This window comes from Pholcus phalangioides, unplaced genomic scaffold (assembly GCF_987345545.1).
Source record: "Pholcus phalangioides strain wild (caught in Gottingen) unplaced genomic scaffold, Ppha-v1.0 ptg000015l_1, whole genome shotgun sequence".
Taxonomy (NCBI): domain Eukaryota; kingdom Metazoa; phylum Arthropoda; class Arachnida; order Araneae; family Pholcidae; genus Pholcus; species Pholcus phalangioides.
The window spans coordinates 44,209,899-44,236,592 of NW_028301608.1; the positions used below are offsets into that span (position 1 = coordinate 44,209,899).

The 26,694-nt window shown below is 35.1% G+C and overlaps 1 protein-coding gene across 1 annotated transcript in view; it reads right to left on the minus strand.

Moving 5' to 3' along the window:
* LOC149076086 (uncharacterized) overlaps nucleotides 1-26,694 on the minus strand; it is a 217,597-nt gene that overhangs the window by 67,267 nt on the left and 123,636 nt on the right. The window contains exon 2 of the mRNA XM_089243615.1: nucleotides 7,094-7,299. Within this exon, the coding sequence (XP_089099741.1) occupies nucleotides 7,094-7,299 (206 nt within the window). The remainder of the gene's footprint in view (nucleotides 1-7,093; nucleotides 7,300-26,694) is intronic.

Below are 26,694 nucleotides of genomic sequence, written 5' to 3' on the forward strand. Positions count from 1 at the left end.
AAGATTGTGTTGAGAATGTTCTCAAAGAAATGGACCAACTATTGAAACTGGCCACACAAGCGAACCTATTGTTGTGCGGCGACCTCAATAGTCATCACCCGCTTTGGGGAGACCATAGAACAGATACTAGAGGAAATAAGCTCATTGATTATTCTAATAGGAACAATTTATATTTCCTCAACCATAGTAATTCTCCTCCCACCTTCGAGACGGATTATGGGAAAGGATGGCCGGATGTGACTATTACGAACTCGCATGCAACACTTCTGAATACATCTTGGAAAGTGGACGAGAAAGTGACGCTCAGCGGACATAAATACATTTATATACAAACAAATGCGACTATTTGCCAAAAGCCACAACGACGATATAAAATAACAGTGAGGAAGCTAAAGGTTTTCAACTTGAAAACAAGAAGCGTAATTAAAACAATACAATACAATTTAAGGAAATGTCAAGACAAGACAACCCTCCAACGAATATGCCAGGAACTAATGGCATATATTACTAACATGTGTGAGCAGACATTTCCAAAAGTAAAACCTTCACCAATTCAAAACCTCGCATGGTGGAATGATGAACTAACGTTAGAAAGGAAACGTCTGAGAGCACTAAAGAGGAGGTGTGAAAGAGAAAAGGATTCGGACAATCAAATAAGGTTAAAGCAATTATATCGAAAAGAAATTGCATTATACAAAAAGAAAGTCAACAGTGCAAAAAAAGAAGGCTGGATGAAGTTTTGTGAAAAAGCGACGGAGCCTTTTGGGAAAGCGTACAAGACTGTCACAAATACAAGTTCATTTCCTCCACAAACATTCCTCGTAAATCCTGATCATCCAACAACATCTTTGCAAGCTGCCCAAAACATTTTAGAAGAAATTTTCCCCCAAAATAATGGGGGAAACGAAAATACTGTATGGCAGTCAAGAAATACACAGAATACTGATACTAGAAAAGATCCACCTTTCTCAATTCAAGAAATTAATAGATCAATTGATAAACTAAATGTGAAAAAAGCTCCCGGTCCTGATGGAATAACAAACGCATTGATTAAAAGTATACATGCTTTCCACAAATTCTTTTTCCTGACTCTATTCAATAAATGCCTCAGCTTCAATATTTTCCCTACAGCATTCAAGAAAGGGCAACTGATACTATTTCTAAAACCAGGAAAAGATCCGAACAATATCAACTCATACCGTCCAATAGTTCTTCTAAACACAGTGGGCAAAATTCTCGAAAAGTTGCTGACACAAAGGATCAACTACTACATCGAGAAAACGAAGTGGATCAGTGATAAACAGCATGGATTTAGAAGAGGATTCTCGACTGAGACAGCACTCTCAAAGATTCATGACAGCATACAAACATTTAAGAGCCAAAAACAAGATGTTGCCCTAATATCAGTAGATATTAAGGGAGCCTTCAATAACATTTCACATAAAACAATAGTAAAACAACTTCTCAACATCTCAATGCCGGACAATGTGAGAAGAACAATGATTGATGCAATCAGGGAAAGACATATATCCCTTTTTACAGATGAGGGCGAGGCCACTATAGTTCAAACGAAAGGGTGCCCTCAAGGTTCCTGTAGTGGGCCGATGCTGTGGAACCTTGTCATAAATGACTTACTCACAAAAAACTGGCCTGAAAATATAAAAATTCAAGTGTATGCGGATGATATTGCTATGGTAATTGGTGATTCTACAATCCGCAAGGTCACTGAGCACGCAAAAGCAGCAATGGTATTATTGGATACTTGGCTCACGAAAAATAATTTAGAGATCGAATTCTCCAAATCAAATTACTTGTGGATTTCTCACAAAAAGGGAAGACCAACCATTAGACTGCGAAACAATCCAATAAGACACAATATGAACATCAGATATTTAGGAATAATGTTTGATAGAAACCTGACATGGTTCAAACATGTGAATTATCTGATCACGAAAACACAGAAATGCTTACAAAATTTTAAAAGAATGGCTGGTCCTGCATGGGGCATTAATACAAGAATTAGAAATACGCTTTATAAAGTTGTCGCCATCCGCATTATAGCATATGGTGCCATCGCATGGTTCGGTGATCCCAAACAACAGTTAAGAACAAAAGTAGACTCTCTTCAAAGAAAATTCCTGCTATTCATCACTGGAGCCTTTTCCACAACACCAAACAGTGCTTTACAAGTATTAACTAACAATCCCCCACTACATGTACTTTTGGACAACGAAGTACAGAAAGCAAATTTAAGGCTAAAGCGTGAGATTAAAATAAACAATGTAACATATCTTCCTACAGATGTAGAGCATAAACATCCACCATGGACGTATCACCCGGTGAAAGATATTTTGCCGACACAGGTCTTGACCACAGATGCAGAAGAATCAACAAATCGAATTATTTTCACAGATGGTTCAAAGACCGTGGACGGTGTAGGGGCCGCCTACGTCAGTATATACATGGGTGAAGTAACGGACAAATGGAACTGCCGATTGCTCAATAACAACACTGTATTCCAAGCAGAGTTATACGCAATCTGGATGGCGGTCAATTATGCAAAATATTTTGCAGAGAAATCAACTATAAACACAGACAGCATGTCATGTATACAGGCAATACGAGACGTAGAATCCCCTCATAGCCTAGTGCATGACATTAGAAAAATACTGATGGACAACAGGAAGATTACAATACGGTGGGTAAAAGCTCATGTAGGCATTGAGGGGAATGAAATGGCGGATAAATTCGCGAAAGAGGCAACAAAACATCAACTTGAAAACCACCTAATGAAATTGCCGGCATCCTATATTAAAAATCTGCTCTCGAAAGAAGCGTCAGAGAAATGGCAACACCATTGGCAAATATGCACAACTGGAAGAAAGGTCTTCGACGTTATACCAAAAGTGGGTAAAATGAAAGAAGTCATGCCGAGAGAAATAATAATGTTCCTCACAGAACACGGTCCATTCGGTGAATACATGCAAAGGTTCAAAATCAGCCAGACCAGCACGTGTAGATGCGGCCATCCGGGAAGCGTGATACACTATGTGACACAGTGTGAGTACACAAAGGGATACCATTTGGAGGCGCCGCCGAGCGGAAGAGAGATCTTGTGGAAACGGAAAATTATTTTGCAAAGATCTGCAACGAGAAAACTACAACAAGTCTTGGGCTATTTGATGAATAATAAAGAAACTATTTTGATAATAACTGAAAGCAGGGAACAATCCACTAATGATTCGGAAGTAGAATCTGAAACAGATGCAGATTCAACATAGAGGGACGCACTTATATACGCTGCTAAACTATAATATTTTAGTAATACACCCTGTATAAATTATGAATGTTTTTGTATATACAATTTCATAGTATGATGGTGGTTTAGTAATTGAATATTTGTATGAGCTCATTATGGCATTTTTTCCAATATATGTGTCGTGCATAGTAATGTTTATGTGTATCAACAATTATATAAAAATGGAAATTTATATTATGTAAATAGTGTATATTATATAAATATATTATGTAAATATATGTATGGGAAATTCAAATGTGATCGCTGCCACCCAGCACTGTGAACGGGGGTTGTGTTTGATTGTTCCCGCCGCACTTTTATAGTATGATAGTAATTTTGTAACCTTGAATATATATTTGTATGAGCTCAGGGTGATATTTGTACCTAATACTACCTTCATAATAATGTTTATGTGCATTCCCAATAGTATAAAAAAGGGAAATTTTTGTAAAGTAAATAATGTATACATGTAATTCAAATGTGAATGCCCAGCACTGTCAACGGAGGCTCTGTTTGATTGTTCCCGTCGCAGTGTGGGCTATGTGTGTATTCTCTGTGTGTATATATTGCATGTTCTGTAAGGGGAAGAGCGAGCAGAACACACTGTTCAGCGCTGTGGACGGAGGCTTTGTTTCTTCGTTTCCCGTCACAGTCGAGGTGCTGTATATATGTAATTTGTATGCATTGTGTATTTAGACCATTCTCAAATCTCTCCCACTTCAACATGCCAGCTTCTTTTTCTTCTTTCTTGTCCACAAGTCTTTTCCACCCTTCTTTTGAAATCCCAGGCTGCGGTCTCCGGCCCTTATGTGCCACTGGGCGCACGTGCAATTTTTCTCCCTAGCCATTGGATTCAGCTATACATTTTAGTCAAATGCTTGTACGTTGCATCGAGTTGATGGCTGTCTTCATGGGGAGAACGACGCGAGTAATTCGAAACTTGCGAGCACGGGGCAAGGGGAGCCACCACTATAAATCTTTGCTAACTTTTCCGACACAACTCTGCCTCTTCTGAGGTAACGGAAGTAAGGTGCTTTGCATCAGTCCGGGGCTGTGAGCGGTTCTATCTATCTATCTACAGATCCTTGAATTTGAATGACATTTCCATATTTCGAAAGGTAATTTCTATATAATGAAAATTTTCCGACTATATATATATATTTTTGAAAATTTTTGTTTTTTCGCAATGTTCAACGACTTCTCATTTGTCGAAGTTTCAATAAAATCAACAGTCAAGAGCAGGAGCGAATAACCAGCTAATTTATTCATGGAATGCTGAAAGGGGGATAGGGGAAGTCCCCTGATAAATTTCTCTTTTTAATAAATATTCTGTGTTGGTCGAAGAAAACAACTTCGAAATGCTGTAAAGTTTTCTGTCTAGCAATTTTTAAGATCGCTATCTAATGCGAATTTTTGCCTGTTATGAAGTAATAAACAAAACAGGAAAACAGACTTCTTCTTTTGTTGAGGTCAAGGAAGTGTGTTAAAAGTAAATTAAAGTGTATAGGGGTAGGTTTCAATCATCGCTTCTGGCTCATTTATGTAAATTGATTTACGAATTTTACAATCCGAATTAACAAATTTTCAAAAATAAATGAAAAATATTACAAAAAAAAAAAAAAAAGATTTACAACAAGATACAATCGAGTATCCAAATGCCAAAACTTAATAAAACACTGTACAAAAAGAGATTCTACTACATTGTCCCTAAGCCATTGTCCCCCACCCCGGGGGCGTTGCGTCGAGCTGGAAATATTGATTTGTGTGTCTCTTTATGCTTTGAAGTAGTTCTGTTATATGGAAAAATATCTGCTGAACTATTCTGGGGACCCTCAAAAGAACCATGAATTGGACAAGGGAGCCACGGGTGACCAAAGTTTGAAAACTACTGCTCTAAGATAATAAATTCATTCTAAAATGAAAATCAGTTTAATAATACAAAAAAAACCATTTAATTTTAAACATATACGTTATGAAAAATTTATTGCAATTAGATATAAAAAAGTGCAAAAAAATCGTACAGTTTTTAATGAATGTATATACGTGTATGAATTACGTAGGATACGTATAGATATATATGTGTCTGTAAATATATGTGTTTCGTTTATTTTCTATTCCACTGATCTTCAAAATAGGCAATTTAATTATATAACTATATGACCTTCAAAATGAGTAATTTAAACACAGTAAAACACATCTTAACACCCACCCCTCAGATGCGGTCACCCCTCTTTTACGGCCGAATAATAATATCCTCTTGTATAATAAAAGTATGCTTTTCAAACCTCTGATTAACGGTCACCTCTCTTTTACGGAAGAATTTTTTTGTCCCACCGGTGTCCGTAAAAGAGAGGTTTTACTGTATATAAAGTATACTGAAATTGTAAATACATGAACAAATATGCAATATGACGTGTCTAGTGTAAGTATAAGCTGTTTCTTGAATTGTGTTCGAAATTCTGACCCTGTAGACCTGCTGGAAAGACCTTCAAATCCCTTTATCAAAGTATATGTTTTTTACGTTTATACGTTTGTATCTATGTATATGATTGTGTCTGTGCATGTTTTTGTGCTTTGTTATATGTAAAAAAACCTATGTAACGAATTTTCTTTATAACGAAATTTTTATGTGGGACGATGAGACTTCGTAAAATAAAGACTCGACTGTAGTTGTTCCACATTATAAAAGGGTTTACCACAAAACACTTTTATGTACTACACAAAAAGCAGCTTCACAGCAACTCATTCACACTTTCACAGGGTATATAGTGTAACATACCGTGCTATTAAACACTTTGGAAAGAACGAATACGGGTTAGGAATTTAAAAACACACTGGTGTGCAAAAGTAAGAGAATTAACATATTACGTCGAATTTCTGAATACGTAGTGCACAGATTTTAATGAAATTCGGTACGAATACACAGTTGTAACAGAGGAAGAGATATTCAATACAAAAGCTATCGTAAGCACTCATGATTGTCAGTAAAGCTCATCATTGCAGGAATGTCCAAAATCCACTTTGCAAGATCGAACCGAAAATGAATCTAATATGGGGTATGGCCCCCTCTCACAGCCAGACTGGTCGCACAGCGCGACGTCATACTAGACACGAGGCAGTTGAAGAGTCCCTGTGACAATCGGTCCAACTTCTGCAGCAACAACTTTCAGTTCCGGGTTGGTTCTCGGAGGGGGATGGCAAGATGCAATTGCCTTCCCAAGAGTGTCCCAGATATGTTCTATAGGGTTTAGGTCAGGAGATCTGGCTGGTAAATGCGTACGCCGAATATCCTCATTTTCCAGATAATCGTTGACCAGGCGCCTCTGAAAATTCGAACATAGTGCTCTAAGATCTCCTCTCTATACCTCCTAGCAGTCACGCACCCTCTGCCAAACACATGGAGGGGTGTGCGGCCGTCCAACATGATGCCTGCCCAAACCATGACACCTCCACCACCATAGTGGTCCTTTCCCTGATGTGGGAGGGATGGTATCGAGTACCAGGCTCTCTTCAGATGAGTGTACGTCGAGAATCAGTGTCCGAGAATTTTTTTGAAGGACCACCTCCTCCCCTCACTCCACTGACGGTGTTTGAATCATAGAGGGAAAACGTTTTGAAGACATTTATGGCCAAAATGATGAAACATCAAATTAAAATGAATAAATAAATTAAGTCATGTGTGAATCCCCACGTCTCTCCTCATATTCCATATATATAACGACTGAGTGGATTTTAAATGTAAATAGATCTGATGTGGATGTAATATATCAAAAGATCAGTTATTTTCGTACTTACATCTACATTTACTCCGGGCAATGGGAAAAACTGTCCAGGAGGTCGGTCCCTTGGCACAAACCGGTAAAACTCAACATCGTCACGGTACCATTTGATTGAGTACAACGTATCGTCTTCCAGGTCGTAACGACATAAAAGCTTCAGCGTGTCTCCTATTACGGCATATCTGGGCACTTGTAAGGATACCATACGTAAGCCGATGACACCTGAATAGGGAGACACAAAGCATCACGTATAAACAAAACAAATAGTGTAGTAAACTAAAGTGATATAATATATATATATATATATATATATATATATATTTGGTTATGATATATATAATATTTTGTTATACATACATATACATACCATAAGCATTTTTTTCTTTGTGAAACACTCAAAAATGTGAATGAAATTTTTTTTTTACAGTTCAGTAAAATTCCATTTAATAATTGCATTAGTTTGCTTATGTTGTTATACATTCTGAATCTCTGCACTCGTTTTGTATTCGGGAATGCGTTTTTTTTTTGTTAACAAATAAGCTCGCAAGTGTTTTGAAAATAATCAATATTAAATTTATATACAAAGAAGAAAATTCACGTAAAATCTTATTTCAAATTCAACATCCTTTTCATTACAGAACACGGATACACGAATACGTGCCAGATATGAGAAACATAAAAGCAATTTAAGACTTCAATAAAAGGACATCACAACACCTATTATTCTTTATAACGCGATTTGACTACGACATAAAAATAACATCGACTAAATGGTTGTTTTTAAAACTCACAGAATGTAATAAGGAGTAAAATTTGTTATTTCTCAAGCGATAATTTCAAGAGCATTACAATATTTAACGCTATTCACAAAAACGTATTAAATTTCTCATTTCTAATAACATACGCGTGCGACCATAAAGTCCATTGAAGACTGAAAACCTCCCGGTGATACGTGCATATCCCCAGTCTTCACTAGAAGATAATACGCATAGACCTAAAAACTCATAATGTCAGTTGTAATCACTTACCAGACATAAAAATATCGATTCCAACATTTCGCTTAAGAAAAACAAAAAAAACAACGTTGGACATGAAAAAAGAAAATAATAAAAATAGAGAAAAGAGTAAGTCTATAAAAGGCTTACGCTTTTCTTCTATTCAATCCACCTCCAGAATTTTCTTATACTTTACGGTACATTAACCGTACCCATTTTACAGCCGCACGAAGAAGCAAATGGGCTGCGAATAAATAATATATATATGTAAGTATTTCCTCTCTCTACTTTCTTATAATTTTCTTTTTATTCAGCCGTTAAACTTGTATAAGCTGCAGCTTCTTTTCTCCTCCAAGTCAATTTTCTTTTCGCGATATTATTACTATTTTTTTTTTATTATGTACTATAAGATGGTGGTTGAACGTTCAATGGGTTTGAGATGACCTCTCGCTAAAGCCTCTTATTATTATTATTTTTTTTTTTTTTTACATATTATATTTTTTATGAGTTCATGAAAACGGTTATCGTTATTTTTTATTTAATGAGTGAGGTGTTTGCCGATATGTCGAGCATGAAGCAACGTAATTCAATTAGGAACGGTACTTTGAACTCATTACTGCTATCTTTTTTTGTTTATGGGATTTTCCTTTTTGATACATATTATATTTCATAGGAGCTGAAATTAATTTATTGAAATATTACGAGTCTCTAACATAGTTAATTTTAGTATTTTATTTATGAAGAGTACCGTGGTTGTCTATGGCAGATCTACGGAGAATGACCAAACGTGATGCGAAAAGATCACGGATTTCTATTTTTAGGAGAAACCATTACGTTCGTTGTCTCGAAAATTTTGACACGTTTTTTTTCCTCTTTAAATTTGAGTTAAAAATTCAATTTTTTTACTAAATTTTTTGAGGTATTTTCAGTATTTTTTTCACATTTTTCTGACATTTTCGAAATTTCGTGATTAAAGAATTTAGCTGTTTTTAAGGTGAAAATTCACCTATGTGAAATTTTACAGAACATATGGGCAATTGGTTTTTCGGAAGAAGCATTTGAAGGGATCAACTCAAGTGAAAGTGAGTATGGTAGATATGTAAAAGCCTCCTAGCCCATCACACAGAATTTGTTTAAAGTGACCGGAGAAAAATGGAGTCTAAATATGTTTTTTTTTTTTATGACGTTTAAGAACGAGGTCACAAACTATAAATAGTCATCCAAAAAGATTTTCTCTGACTGATTTAACGAAATTTCCATGAACTGTACTTTTAAGAACGCTTAGAATCTGCTAATTCTAGAGTGGTCAATTGTTCATTTTTTTTTCATCTCGGCTTTCAAGACACACCATCTACTGCAACAACTTTTACGCCTTGTCCAGTTGGTTCTTAACCTTTGGTCTACGGAGTCACTGGGAATCCTTGGTGAGGTTACGAGAGGCCCATGAGCTTGGATAGAAAACAATCAGATCATTGTATTACGTAATTTTATGTTGAATATTATTTTGTAAACGGTTCGTGGCTTTCATGTTTTTGTCCCAGGGATTTCGTGGAACACCAAACAACGTCGAGTTGAGATGTTCTGTTCTAAACTTCTTCAAAAAACTACTATCAAAACAACCCAGAAGTTTTTAGACCTTACATAAATAAACTGTGCCATACGCACGTATCTTTTCTCCAATGATGTTGAAATCTCTTCATCCCTTCAGAAAGTTACGTTTTCACTAAGTTTTCAAAGTAGTCATTTTTACGGTTGCACTGATGAACGTTTTTTGGTCCAACTTTCAATATTGGGTGCAAGAAAAAGTCATATGGGGGCCAAATCCGTAGAATTTGGTGGAGGAGCGGGAGATGCAAAGCCTAATTTATGTCATTTGGCCATTGCAATGGTGTTAGCTATGAGATGGGTATTTTCTTGCGTGCCAATTTGGTTGTTTCATCTGCAGCTGCTCTTTCAAATTTCCCCGAAGTGTGTGTGAAATGAAGATCTCCAATTTCATTATCTCTGGAAGAAGTCTATCGGACAAAATAGCCTTTTCTTTGTTCGGTGCCGTTTCACCACGCATTACTACTGCTTACTGCTTTGACTGCTAATCTGAGTCCGATGTAAGTGTTGGTGAATCCCTGTTTCAACCACGGTCAGAATTTAATCCAAGTAATCCATCCTGCCTGGAAGGACGTTGTGTCCCTTGGCGCCCAATACGATTATTATGTGTTAATGTCTTGTCCTTTCTATGTGGTTTATGTTTTGTATTTGAAATGTATTTTGTGTTTGTTTTTGCAAAAAAATAAAAAAAATAAAAATAAAAAAAAAATAAACGCTGAAAGTTTTCAGTGTTACGTACAAACTTTTTTAAAATTGCATGTCTTTTGCATTGATCAGTCGTCAGCAATTGTGGCACTCACCTTGCTCAAAGCTTTTTCATTTCCAATAGCTCGTAACTATTGTGAACCCATTCTATGATCTATTGATATGCCCACAACATCAACTATCTCATGCATCAATTTGCGATCTTTCATTATGATATCATGAACTTTTTCAATGATTTACACGGTGGGAGCCTCAATCAGGTGCCTAGGGTACTTATCTTCTTCGGTGGATGTGCGACCCGTTTAAACACAATGATCCAAAAATGAATGGTTTTTAATGATGGTGCACAGTTCCCATGAACTCATTCCAATTCAGCTTTGATCTGGGAAGCTTTCCACTTATTTGAATAGTATGTTTTTTTTACTGCAAGACACTTATGATAACTATTATTCTTTTAAAAAGTAACTGCTATGATTTGAGCTCAGAACAATGCCAAAAAATGAAAAACAAATCTCTTTGTGCTCAAACTTGTGATAGTTTCTGAAAAGTGACACTTATAATTATAATGATCTGAAAGCGATCGTGCTGCTATCTCCTAGAAATTTACTTATCAAACGACCCTCGCATAAATATCATTACGATCACAACCACATTATCTTATTCCCTCTGAAATTTTTTTCTGATCTGCATATCATCGATTGAATGAAAATGAAATTAATGCAATCTAGTCTATTCTGTTGCATGCATCATTTACACTCATAAGGACGAAGGCATGTATCACGCAAGAAAATGTTCATTTGCCTAATTAATTAGAAGGGAGAGAGAAAAGAATAATAAAATTTCATTACTTCATCTTATTCGGGAAACAACAAACGGAAATTTCAGTACGAACTTCATTTTTCTGTAACATATCTCCACACAGTGATTCTTCCTGTATATTCGCACATATACGTGCAGAAAAAAATGTAAGGCGAGGGATGAATACGTCCACCCTCTTCTAAGTCATGTAAGAAACGTGGTATGCAAATCATCGAATACCGAATGTAAATTTCTGAACTCACATCAAAGAAGATCGCCTCACAAGCCATTAAATTAAATTATCTCAAAAGCAGCGAAGTTCATAATTCTTTTGCTGCCAGTTATTGTCGGTTTTAACATTCATTGTTACGGGAGAGATGGGGGGGGGGGGAAATAGAAGGGTACCTTATGGTACACTGCGGTACTCGCACACCCCGTCGGGACATCTCATCCATGTAACGAACAGTTCAATATAAGATATGCTGCTCCGAAATGATCAGAAATCGAATTATTTTTCGACGGATCCATCCATGGAAAGGTGTTGGGGCGAATAATGGCTGTGTTAAAAATTAAGCATCGTAAGTTTCTTTTTTGATATATAGATGAAAAGGCGATAAGGAACCCTTCCCTTCCCCTCCGAATCTTAGTTAATTTTGTTTTGAAAATTATTAGCATAATTACAGGACGTTTCGCAATTTGGGCTCGTGTACGTGAGTTGCAGAAAGAAAGAGGGAGATTGAATTTTTCGCTTCGTTTCTACCCGTGTATGCTCGAGAACAACAACAACGACTGAAGATAAGCCGATAAAAATATATATTTCGCTCAAAGAAAACGGGAACAGATTTTCAAGCACGTACCAGGATGCATATTGAAGAAAACAACTTCGTTCGCGCTTCTAATCACTTCTATAAATTCAGCGCAACAAATGCGTCTATTTTTTTTTTCAATTATAAGAGCGAGAGAGAGAGATGGAGGTTATATTCATCTTTAGAACATTCTAATGATGTAGCATCACCAATATGTCTAATTTTCATTTTTATTGTGCATTAGTTTTCGTCTTGGATTATTTTGATCTTTAACAGACCACAATTATAGCAAATTAACATAAAAGTTTTTGATGTTTCAGATTTTGCAAAAATTATCTTTAAATTTCAAATTTTCCATTTTGAAGCGTTATCTTATCATCAAAATTTTGTAATTTATGATGAATATAACTTTTTTGTATTTTAAATTTCAAATAGCTGAAGCTATCAGTTCATAACCATAATCAATTTTCAGATAAATTAGGAGGATGAAATTTAAAATCAAAGACACACAGAATAAAGTTTTAATAAAGAATTATGAGTATTTGAGATTGCTTTTATGATTGCTTAAATTTTCGTAGACACAAAACTTGCGATTTATTTCTCCCTAAAATTCAATTCATACTTGGAGAGCGTTATTGACGCTCAAATGGAAAACTTTTACTTCCACGGGGGGATACCGACATATTTCATTTTTAAGACACGTATTCAAGTACTGTGCGAATGAGACATATATATTGAGAGCATTCAAATCAAGATTTTGTTAAAGGCGTTGAAATCTGAAAATACTGTTGAAGGATTGCAGTTCCATATTCTTAGACATCGATGCTGTCTTTTTTGCATACCGATGAATAGATATTATCACCATCAGTAATACGAAAATAGACATTGGTGAACGATGATTCCAAGACATTGTTATACAATGATAGTAAGACATTGAAAGACAATGATAGCAAGATATTGAAAGAAAATGATAATAAGACATTGTTAGACAATGAGAGTAAACATTGTCTGGGGAAGTCGGAGTCTTCGCGAGTCAGTCGTAGTGACAGTCAAGAGACTATTGCCATTAACTTTAAAGTATTACTTAAACTAATAAATTGTGTGTAGGAGACATTGAAACTAATATATTATTCAGCAATCTTAATTTGATATTCTCAAACAAAGACGTTACAGCATTTTTTTTTAATATTAATAATGGGATGTTACAATTATTAGCCGAGTTGTAAATAGTGAGACATTGTCAGTCTTGTCCTAAACATTGTTAGACAAGGTTGTTGAGACATTGCTATCTCAAAACCCTAAGATAGACGCTGCTTAACAATGACATTAAGACATTTTTGGAGTCACTCAGAGTTTGTGAGAGTAAGCGTTAGGCACAGTTGAATGTTGCTATTGTTATATAACTAAAACGTAACTCTAAAACACAGTCGAAAGTGCAAAAGATATCATTGAAGACATTGAAACCAACTGGAGGCATTGAGATATTCACAGAAAAGGAATGATATTCCTTAACAATGATGTGACGACCTTTCGCAGCACTAATGATCAATGTCCCTGAGAAATGACAATAGACAATTGTGGCAATAAGACTTTTCCTGAGACACAATCTGTAAGACGCAGTTGACACTGAGACATTATTAGGTAATGAATACTCGGGTAGTATTGTACATTGGTACTAACTTCAATGAACATTGCCATTGAGACTTGCAATGAGCATTGATATTGAGACTTGCAATGAGCATTGATATTGAGGCTATTGTTAATACAGTGGTACCTTGGATAACGAATACGGATCCGGCTAAAGAATGTTTTCGTTGATATGAATGCACGAGCTAACATAAAATAGCCGCGTTATGAGCTGAATTTTCACGCCAATCATAATCGGAATTATTGTCACTAGAGCCCGATTTACTCATGCCTACCTTAGAATCTTTTTTCTAGATGTACCCACACTTCTCTTTCCGAAATTCTTTGTACCATTTCATATAAAATGAAAGATTCAGTTAATAGAAAATGCATTGCCGCTGTGGTGGTCGAGTGGTTATAGTGACGGACTCGCGATGTGAGGATCCGGGTTCGAACCCCACAGTGGTGGTCGGCTGAAGTTGGTTTTCTGTGGTTCCCAACTTCAAGGCGCAAATGCGAGCCGATCTCCCCGTTAAAAAGTCTCGCCACGGAGAGCAACAGTCCTACAACGATAAATCATTCAATCATAACACTTCACTCATAGTTAGAAAACTAGTGGCAGATGGCAGCACTACACATAACAAGCATTACAGAGAAACAACAAAAACTTCACGTCAGGTTTCACTACACGTACACGCACATTCCCGCATGTACCGATTCGTTGGGGGGTTCCGCGGGGGGGGGGGTGCATGTATGGTGTAGTGGTAGGGCCTCAAAAAAATGGCTCGGGAATCCATGATGTTCTTAAGTCAGCCACCTCGTTGGGCAATTTGCCTGTTGTGGCGTTGTATTTGTATTTGTATCTCATTGAACAAAAAGGGATCCTATGTTTTCAGAACACGAGTTCTTTAAGTGCAAGCCTCTTAGCAACAAACTGAACAGTCTGGACATTCTAAGAGCTTATCTTTTCCAGCTGAATGTATCAGACACAGAAATAAGCTGACCAAATCATAAATGGATGGGGATACTTATGAACTCGATTGGGTTGTGTCAGAATGAGCTTTAGCAGACTAAAGCTGCTGTTGGTTGAATACATAATGGGAAATTAAAAGATTTTTTTTCACTATCTCTTATCTTCTGGTAGAGTCTAGTTTATCCAATTTTGAAGCTATTCATTTTAGCCATTACTCAGTTTTTTGTGTTTTTTATAGTATTCCTTGGTGTTTCATAAATTTATATGCTTATTTATTTGCTTATCCTTAAATTTTGAGCAGAAACTGGAACGAATCAAAAGATTTCCCATAGAAACTTATGGGAAATTCGGATGATTCCGCAATGAATGTTCTTCGTTAGTCGAGGTATCACTGTATTTTGATATTTTTTGATCCTATGTAATGAAATTTGTAAATATTATGGCATATATCCATACTAACCTAACTTCTTTACTGGTACTGAAATACAGACTTCTTTTTAATTGATATGAAATATAAATATAAATATAAAAGTAAATTAAATAAAAGTAAATACAAAAGTAAATACAAAAGTAAATACAAAAGTAAATACAAAAGTAAATACAAAAGTAAATACAAAAGTAAATACAAAAGTAAATACAAAAGTAAATTAAATAAAAGTAAATACAAAAGTAAATTAAATAAAAGTAAATACAAAAGTAAATTAAATAAAAGTAAATACAAAAGTAAATTAAATAAAAGTAAATACAAAAGTAAATTAAATAAAAGTAAATACAAAAGTAAATTAAATAAAAGTAAATACAAAAGTAAATTAAATAAAAGTAAATACAAAAGTAAATTAAATAAAAGTAAATACTTAGCAATTAAAATTAAGATAAATAAAAAGAATCGTGTTGATACAATTTTGTGCCAAAAACTGTATTGCTTGGAATATTTGATGCGAAACACCTTTAAATTAAACAAATCTTACACAATACAATAATTTTACTACTCTTTCTTTGCAAACGGAAAAAATGCGTCGCTGATGGAGTAGAAAAAATTAAAAAAAAACAGTTAAAAATAAAAGAAAGAAAAATTCAACTCCATTTAATTTTTTTCCCCCTAAACTCATAGCATGTATTTCTTCGAAAAATGGTGAGAGACAAAGAGATTTCAAAATAACCTTTGATTAATATGCATAGGGGGAGGTATCATGAGTAGCCTTAGGGATTAAATGCATGGCTTTAAATTCCCCCTATCTAATGAGAACAATTTTTCAGCGAAAACATAAAGAATTTCATGGAGAGAAAAAAGAAATTATACTCTGGATAATAATAATAATACCAATAAAAAAAATAGGATCTCAAGTATCTAATCATGGTTGATGAGGTAAATAAAACCAAACACATTAAAACGCTTAAAAATGCGTCCTCGAAAATCCTCAAGGATCATTTCCTTTAAAAATGACTCTGGGTTATTTTCAACTGTTTTAAATGTTCTTTTTTTTTTTTTTAAGTACTACATATTTATCATGATTTTTTCATACATAAATGTAAAGTCTGCAAACAAAGTGTGTTTGTGTGTGTGTGTGCATACATTCAAGTATATACATACATTCACGACTGGTTGAGTTTTGTCTGAATACAATAACCGTCTAACCGTCTTAGATGATCTCGAGTGTAAAGATTTTTCCAGTGTTTGCCCGAGAGCCTGGAAAGTAAATGGGATTCCTGACAAACACAGCAATAGGACAAAGCCACCCCCTCCTCTCATTCTGTGGATTTTATTTTTTGTTCAGACTCATTAAAGATACGTTTAGTTTCCTTTAACTCTTACCACACAAATGAAAATGGAATGCAACTACTCTCCATAGGGATCAATAATCCCGGATAATAACAATAACAAATAAAAAATAGAAAAACGAAAGACATAAGTGGGTTCTTAAAGTTGAATTATGGCATGCACTTCATTCCGTTCTAACAATTCTGGTGCTACGACTGAGGTGATGAGATGGCTTTTGTCTATGCCGTTCTTGTGGATTTTCTTTTAAATTACCGGCTCTATGTGGATTATAAATGTTTTTCTTTCTTTACAAACACCTTGATTTGGTTCTTGAAACTGGGAATTACAATAAAGTCGGACTTGGTAGTTATAATTAATCATTAAAAAAGATTTTGATTTTTAAAAAAAAATTTAAATCACGTCTTTTGTAAATGTTCATCTCATATATCGCAAAATATAATATTTGTTTAGAGAAGGTTATACGGGGGGGGGGGGGGGATGAGAAGTCGAGGACACAATTTAGAAATTAATAACAAATCAACAAATTGACATAAGAAGGTACGGTTTACATTAAATACTTGCCATGGCCTAGAAATATATATATTTTTTGATGGATTGAAAAAAAAAAGTTCAAATTTTCCTCACAGGTGGTGCTGTAAAACGAAAAATTCGAAATAACACACAGAATGCAATACAAACGGTGTATAATTAATGTTCATGATAATTTGCGTTGTATTAAACTGTCATATTTCAATATGAGCGCCCTCTTTAGCTCGGGCTACCTCTAAACGGGTGAAAGGGTGCTCATTTTGAAATACGGTAGTTTTTTCTAACGTAAATTGTCGTAGACATTAATTATGCATTATTTGTATTGCATTTTATGTGTTCTGTTAGTTTTTCGCGCCACTTGTGAGTAGAATTTTAAGTTTTGCTTACAATACCAGAAAATAAAAAAAGAACAAAAACCTCTAGTCCATGATAAGTAATTTGGTGCAAATTTATTGAATCGGTTGATTTGTTAATTTTTTTTTAAATATGTCCAATACTTTTCGTCCACCCTGTATTTTAGAATGGTTTAGATTTTTTGATCATCACACTTGAAAGTTTTATGATATAACAAGGGTTTGATGAAAAGTTCATATAAACAGTGTGCTTCTCTCAAACTTTCTGAACCCAAGGGCAAGTAAAACATCTTTGCAACAAGTTGATGAACCGCCAACTATCTACCATTGCCAGGTGATCATATTAACCATATTTTACAGAAATTATTGTAACTACGGCCATTTCGACAGTTTTATACAATTGTCCAGTTGTTTCAACGAATATTATTTAAATTTGTAATCTTTACTGAAAATCGGTAATGAAGATAATTTTCATAACTTATTTATTATCGCTATAACAATAAATAACTTTTCCTCACATAATTTTCCATGTTCAATGTTAATCTTCGTAAACTACATTTTTGTTCACTGTAATTTTTGAAAGCCCCTTCATTACCCGCTAACTGCTAATTTTAGCAACAAATGGTGATTTTGCCGATTTTGGGAAATGTTTTTGGGTGGCAATTGGCGAAGTTCAGGGTTTTTCCGTATTTAAGATCCCAATTTTTGTAATTTTGTCGATGAAATATTGTTACTTCCTCAGTCATTATGGACATATTTTTTATGAAATAAATTTTTGTTTCTTGCCGTAATTTTTAATAGCCATTTTTTTTCTCCATCCTTCAGCAATTTTGGCAATAATTAGCAAATTTGAATGACTAATTTTTGAAATGACATTATTTGGTCACAGTTAACAATGTCCGATCTTTTATTGATGAAATATGGTTGCCCAGAAGGCTATTATTTATATCTGTTTCAAAAATTCAATAATTTCCCATCCAATCACAATTAAATTACTAAATCTGCCTGCCGACCACCTATCTAATCGTCACTGACTACCTCTGTTCCGCGAACCATACGTTGAGAAACATTGGACAACCATATTCCATCAAAAATCATATTTTTAACTTAACAATCAAAGAGAAATTTAGATTATAAATTAGCAGAAAGTATTAGAACCTCTCAAATTTACATGTTTTACATGAATCTAAGCATGTTTCATATTTCACGTATAATTTTCATAATTCATTCACTTCATATTATGAGTAAAATAATAACTAGAAATTTATAAAAAAAAAGGATATAACTCTATTGAATACATAATTTATGAAGAAAATTCTAATCAACACATAATGATCATAAAATGATAAAAATGCAATACTTCAAAGAGAAATTATTTCATGTTGTGTTTGTTCGTGGAAAGATATCGTTCAAGAGAGCACGTAATCTATTTTTCAGGTTAAAAATTGAAAGTTTTGAAAAAGGAGACACTAATTTCAAAAGAGATGGAACAGAAAACGCATCCTATTAACGGTTTCACATTATTGAACTTGTTCTCACTGAATTCATATTTATGATCATGTTAATTAGTGCATTTTCAATTTAAACTCGGGATTTCTCATTTAAAAAGCACAAATAATAAATTTCTTCCACGATACAGGGAATTAAAATAAGTAATTTAAGTTGCTAATTTCGTATACTGAGAAAAGTCACATTTCTTGATGTATTCAATTTGCATATTAATAAAATATTTTTTTTTCTGTATCTACTACAATAGTTTTTTTCCATAGAATTAAATTAATCAATACGATTTTCTATACATTGACTTATACAGGGTGTCTCAATTTTTGTATATCTATCTCAATCTCGTTGACTTTAGAAACATACTTTCGATTACAGAAAGTTTTTAAATGAGGTGCAGTTACTTACAATATCCAACTTTGGTTGAGGGGTCGTATGCATGGAAAAAATAGAAAAAAATTAAATTTTTGGCATGTGATACCTTTTGTGCTATAACCTCCAGTTAGTGAAATGTAAATGTGTCTCTGATAGAGAGAGAGAGAGCAGATGTGGCAGAACTGCTACTACTACTACTATTTAACCATACATGCACTTTGCCCACATTCCTTTGCGGAATTTCTAACGAATTGCTGCTTGTTTGAATGTGCGTGTAGGTGTTGTGAACCTGACGTGAAGTTTGTTACTGTGTAATGCTTGTTATGTGCAGTGTGTGTGTTTGTGTGTTGGCATCTGCCACCAATTTTTTTCTAACTACGAGTGAAGTGTAATGATCGGATAATTGTACCGTTGTAGGCCTGTTGCTCTCTGTGGAGAGACTTTTAAAAGGGAAAGATCGGCTCGCATTCGCACCTCGAAGTTGTGAACCAGATAAAGCCAACTTCATCCGTGCACCACGGTGGCGACGATGGAACAGGGCAGCACTAACATAACAAGTATTACACAAAACAAACTTTACGTTCGGTGCACAACAAGTACACACGCATTTCAGCATGTGCCAATTCGCTAGAAATTCCGTAGAAGAATGTGTACGAGATGCACATACGATTAATTTTCGAAATTGTTTTCAAAAAGCAATCAGTGAACTGGATAGACGAGAGTAATGTACACGGAACTCATGTGTTACCAACCTCCTTTGCTTCTATGATCACGTGACTATGGCTTTGGTTAAGGGAAAAAATGTAGATGTTGTTTATGTTGATTTCCAGAAGGCATTCAATTGCATCCAACATGGTAAATTCTTGAAACATTTACATGAAATTGGGAGCGGGCGCAACTTACAGAATTGGATAGAATCGTGGATAATAGATAGGTCACAACGGGTTGAGTTGAACGGGAAATTCTCTGATTGGATAGGTGTCGCAAGTGGAGTCCCTCAAGGAAGTGTTCTTGGCCCCAACTTTTTTCACTTTTCATCGATAAACTCGATAAGAGTATCGATGGAATCGTTAGCGAATTCGCAGATGACGTGAAGCTAATGGGGTAGACAGGAATCAAATCAACAGGGAGTTGCTTCAGAACGACCTAAACAGGACTGCAGCGTGGGCAAATGAATGAAGCATGCCTTTTAGCGTTGACAAGTGCATGGTTGCTTATTTTGGTTTGAAAAATCCGTTCACGTTCTCTTAAAGTCGTTCTTCCGATTTTCCGAGACTTAGTTCTTCCTGTACTCGACGTGAACGAAAAAATTATATGGTACATGATTTTGGAAATCATATTTACAGAGAGACATAGACTTGGTTGAAGGGGCTGCAGAGAAGAGCTACGCATGCCCTTGTTGGTATACGAGGCTTAAGCTATAAAAAGAAACTTGATTTTTTGAAAATGTTTACATTAGAAGAACGAAGGTGTCGGTGGGGATATGATCAAGGCGTTCAAAATTTTCAATGGGATGGATAGAATGGACCGTGAATTAATAATACATCGTCAATCGACTGCTTTGACAAGAGGACACCAGTATCAATTGATAAGGGGCAATTCTGGATTGTGGTGTCGTAGGTAATTTTTCTATAATAGGGTTGTTAACAAAAGAAATAGCTTACAATTGCGTTTTTAACTGGGTAGCTTTTTTTTTTTTTTCAAACCGAGCACAACTCAGGTCTATCGCCATGGGCAATTTACTACCTAGCGAGTTGTGCCGGAAGTGTAAGTGTGTGTGTACCTAACAGTCTGAGTGCGTATCTAGTGTTGTGTATAATTTTTCAGTGCTCCCATCTATGTTTCAGAAGTAAAGTGAGTGAAGTGTAGTGACTGAATATTTGTACTGCTTGTAGGCCTGTTGCTCTCTGTGGCGAGACTTTTTAACGGGGAGATCGGCTCGCATTTGCGCCTCGAAGTTGGGAACCACAGAAAACCAAAAAGCCAAACTAACTGGGTAGCTGTATTTCAAAAACACATGACGTATCAAAATTTGTCATGAGCATCTTTTTTGTCAGCCATCTCATTGAGCATTTCCCCTGTTTTGGCCTTGTATTTGTATTTGGATAGGAGAAGTAAAAAAACTACACTTAATCTGGGTTTTTGAAGCAAATAAAGGGTTGATCGTGATGTTACAAAAATATAACAAAATAAACGAAATATTTATTTTCATCACCAACTTTTTTTAATTGAAAGTATGATTTCAAAGTAAACAGTTACAGTAAACGTTTGCCAGAGATATCTTCTGTGGAAACAATTTGGGACAGTCCGTTTAGTATTAAAGCATACGGGAGAATATATACCCGTATAGTATTGAAGTGGTGTAGACTAAACATTTTCCAATTTATTTATGGATAAAGTTAACATATATCAACATAAAAATTTATATCAGATTTTATCTTACATTAATTATACGAATAAATAATTTAGCAATGTTCTATATAGGTCAAAAAATATATATAAATTATATTCTAAATGAATTAAAATAAATCATTTTTTCGTCCTAAATTTTATCTTAAATTAGATAATTTTTTTTTTACAAATTTTCCACTTTTTTGTACTTTATTTTTAACTCATCCATGTTGCGACCATTTTGTATTGTACGAAATAACAGAAAAGTGTACAAAGGATTTTTACGATTAAAAAAAAAATTAAACGAGATAAAAATTTCTGAAGATAGAACAGGGAAATGCATCCTTTTAACGGCTTCGCATTATTCAAATTCGTTGTAGGTGGAGAGAGATGAAGATATACATATTTAAAAGTTTCACCACCAATAAATGCATCGTGTTTCCCATTGAAACACGACACGTAACTAGTTTCCCAGTCTCTTTCCAAGAAGAGTTTGAATAAATAATATTTCTTCGAATATTAAATATTCTGTTTTTCGAACATTCGAGGTTGAAACTGGATTATGTTACGGATGTATTTTGAGAGAGAAACTTTGCTGTTTTTTTGGGAACGAAAAATTATGATCGAAAATCGGGTTTTGTGAAATGCCGTTCCATGTACTCATATGAATTGAGAAAGATTTGGTATTTTTCGTATCTCCATGAACAGTTGCTTTATACGACAATATAAGTTATTAAATCAGAAACGTTTATTTTATTCATTTCAAAATCGTTTGAAATATTTTTGATGTTTGTACATAAATTTGAGGAAACATTTAGTGTTTGGATCACACACACACACACAACCTTACTTCAAACCTTCTTTCGATGAGTGTTTATACACGAATGCTCATTTTGATCGCTATTAACACGAGAACTACAGCGTGGTCATTCTGACCCATTTTCAAACTTTGATCTATATTTGCAACTCTATTCTTCAAAATTAGAAATTTTCTTCAGTGGCTTTTCCTAATTTGTCGAAATAAAACTTTCGGAGAGAAATGAAAATTCATTCCATTGATTTTTAAAAACTACTTCTACCTAGAATTATCGACCTGTCATTTTGGCCAATGTTGGGAATTTCGTTACTTGACCAGATTACTATGAATGAATTTTTTAGGAAACAAAATAACTTACCTTCTCTCTTTTAAAACTAGGGTACGGAATCGTCCACGTTTCTTTTCAGGCGTACGGAAGCATACAGGGTGTTTAAAAAAAGATGGGCTGATTTCTAAAAGGTGGTGGAATGCATTAGAATAATCTTTAGAATTTTTTAAGAAAAGGCCAGAATGCCCTCGAGGGTAAAGTCAAGGTCGTGAAGGATTTTTTTACGGAGTTGGGGTCCTCTGTGTCCCCTAAATCCCCCAGAAGACAGTATTTCAAAACAGACAACCCTAGTTGTACGGCACTTGTCTTAATCCAAAATAAATCCACCTTTACAGCTCTATCAGGTATTTTTTCAACAGCGGTAACAAAAAAACAATCCAGTAGTTCCAGGCAGGCCTGTATATTAAGGGCTGTTTCATCCTCTTTGATCTTGCGCTTGCAGCCTTGAATCAGTGGGCGTGCTCTCGGAGCTCTGTGAAACGTCACGGCCCTGCTACTTTATTCTCGCAGACAACCTCTGTTCAATACAGTATGTTTTATGAACTGGATTAAATATTTTAAATTCTGGTGTCGTATTTTGCTGTTTTTGAGTGATCTGTGGTTCATGGTGTTGTTTTAGTGTCACTGATATGCGCGGATAGTATTAATAATATTTTAGTGATTCTTGTGTAAAAGTCCCTCTCACGTAGACATCAGAAACTTCATGCTTTCTTTGTGGTTTTCAGGTCCGCATTTGACTCAATAAACAGAAATTTACTCTTTACGGAACTTTTTCGTCTTGGTTTGAGCTACAAATTCATTAACACAATAGTTGGTTTGTATAATTCAAACCATGGCACAGTTCTCACTCATGCTGGCCTATCAGAGAAGTTTCATATTCTAAAAGGGGTAAAACAGGGATGCGGCCTTAGTCCTCTTCTTTTTAATATCTTCATCAACGATTTTCTTGTAGACCTTTCTTCGGAAGGGTCGGGTGTCTCACTTTTCAACGGAACGGTGAATGTCCTAGCTTTTGCCGATGATATTGTTCTGATGACAGATTCCAAGAGTGGACTGCAGAGGCTGATAAACAAACTCGAGACTTTTGTGCGTGAATCCTATCTTCCTTTCCTTTGGATCTAAATCCTTTGGATTTAGGATCCAAGATCAATCTTGCAAAATCTTGGAATCCAAGATTTTGGTTTTTAGGAGAGTATTCAGGCTCCCTGACACTTTCAGGTGGTCTTTTCTTGGCGAGGAGGTAGAGTTGGTCAATCATTAGTATTTGGGGATTGATTTCTACTACAACGGATCTTTCACAAGGTATATGACTAAGCCTACTCCTTTTCCAAACTGCGCATCAATAAACTCATGTGCTCTTCCCCCACTGCGACATTTGCTAAATTTCAGAGACGAAATCAAAATTTTTCGATTCTACTATTCTCCCATCCTTTTTCTTCGGTTCAGAAATTTAGGTCGTCGGATCAGATGTATTGACCCTTTTTAACTCTTTTCATTAAAAGAAGTTACGATATCTCGATGCAAACCGCTTCCCATATAATATGCATGGAATTGAGAAGGCTTTCAGTTTCTTTCAATATGTTTAAACGTACTCTCAAGAGGTTAGATAGAGTAAATCATTCGCACAATCTTATTCTTAAAATGAGTATAAATTGGTGTCTCCATACCGAACAGGGCTCGGGCAACCGGTTTTGTAACTTTTTGTCAGAATATTTTCCCAGTGAATTGCGTAACTTGGTACTCATTGGTGTACTTTCTTCTTCTGGACTGCTTGTGGAATCAATAATTGATATTCATGTGAAGAATTTCACCAATAAAATTTCCGTTAGCAACTCCTAACCTCCCTACAGATATCTTGATTCCTCCTTCTACCCTGAACCGTATGTTAACCATTATAATAACGAGACTCACATATCAGCCATTTTGCAGGCCCGATGTAATTTTGTACTAGGTTGCTGCCTATTCAATCACTACTGCCTTCTTTGTGACGGGCGAAGTCCGACAGATTTTTTACCTTTCTTTCGCACCTGCCCTATGCTGATCTTCGTACGTGATTACATTTTTGATACTTTTCACCCTTCCTTTTCCGATTCAATGAGTTTCTTGAATACCCAGCAAGATCGGGTTTGCGATTTTATCAATAAAAATGCAGTATTTTTGTTGCCAAAGCGTATTTTTATTGGCAAGTCTCATATGTAAATTATGCTTTATTTGTTCTTTTAATTGTACATATTTGATGATTTGATGTTTCTTCTCACCAATGGCCTTAAAGTTTATATTTCTCAAGTCACTCCCCCCCCCCCTTCACTGCCGTTTAATGTACTTTGTATGTTTGTTTGCTCACGGGCTTCGGCCTAAAGCAGGAATGAAAGTATTATTATTATTATTAAAAAAAATGGTATGATATTAGCATTCAAAATAGGAATAATAATAATGACATCAAACATTTTATGTTATGCCTTTTTTTTGCTGCCCATGTTTTTATGTTGCAGTTTGCAGTTGTATTAGTAATAACAAAGTCCAAAGCTTTTAAAAGGTACACCTAATTCAAATGAAAACAAAAAAGTAACTAAAAATGATTGGAAAGTTCAGAAGATAATTAAAATTATCTGTCTGGAGTTGGCTTTCAATCAACCCAATGAAAGTCGACGTACGTGACTGAACTGAAATGATCCGAGAAGAATTTCCTCAGCGCAAGTCACCTCATAAGCAAATGAAAAATTTCTTATTTTAAAAGTTTAAATGACTAAACGAATCAAGCCAGCAAATTAACAGACCCTAATGGAAAAATACCAAAAAAGATAATTTAGGAAAGAATTCGGTAAAATTGTCAGTACAGCTATTGCGCAAAATACCGTAATTAACAAGGTAGCAAAGGGGGCTCACTCGGTTCTGCAGGGGAATGACGTCGCTGGTGAAAATTGGTACCGACTCTAGCGCCTCATGAGACAATCCTTGTTCATATGATCCTTACGATTTTATCAATTCTGTAAAAATTCGCATTGGCAACTCTCATATGTAAATTATGGTTGTTTTGTTCTTTTAATTGTATATATTTGATGATTTGATGTTTCTTCGCACCAATTCCCTTAACGTGTATATTTCTCAACTTACCCCACACCCTTTTCTGCCGTTTAATGTGTTAGGGGGTAGTCCTAGGGGGGTATGAAAATTCCGGTAGTTCTAGTGTAAAACCTCTTTGATGTTTTACTCCCGAAGAGGGAAAGAGTTTATATTTTGTTGCAGAAACCTAGCAGCGCGTGCGTGTCTGGTTTGGTGTGCGATATGAGTCAGTTTTCATTGGCATTTATTGGCTGAAATCGCAGTCAGATATAAATGTAGTGAAATAAAACTCTCTGTTTGCAGGTATTTAAAGCTTTCATAGTTGCATTAGGGCTTTTTAATAAACCTCTTTTCCGATTTTGAAAAAAATATGACTGATATGAAAACAGAGTCCTAGAAAACATTTATATGTTCCAACGTTCCCGTAATATATATTAGAGACGATAAAATAATTACAAAAATGTATCTATGTACAGTAACTTACTGCGAATTCCCTCCGAGTATAATCCGCAGTTCCGAATCTTGCTACATTCAGAAGAAAGACCTTCATGCAATGTGCATACAAAAAATCCATTCATCAAGAAAGGAATACAAAATATTGGTCACGATGGTCACGTTTATGTAGTGAAAATGTGGATTTTTGTCTACTCACATCTATACTAAATCCAAAAAAAAAAAAAAGGAGATATAAAATGCACCACGAAGACCTTCAATACGATACTTACGTAATATGAAGATTAATGGATTAACCATATTGACTTTAAAATATGGAAGATGGTGCCAGCACTAGCAAGAACTCGAAACAAGTACAACTCCGACAACATAAATATGTAAGTGGCCTCACATGCAATCAGAACACACATTCCGGCACGTACCAATTCGTTCGAAATTCCGCAGAAAGATGTTTACGAGGTGGTGTATAGTAAAGTAAATGTAGGTAAGATAGGTAAGACGCAGCAGTATATAATCCGCAC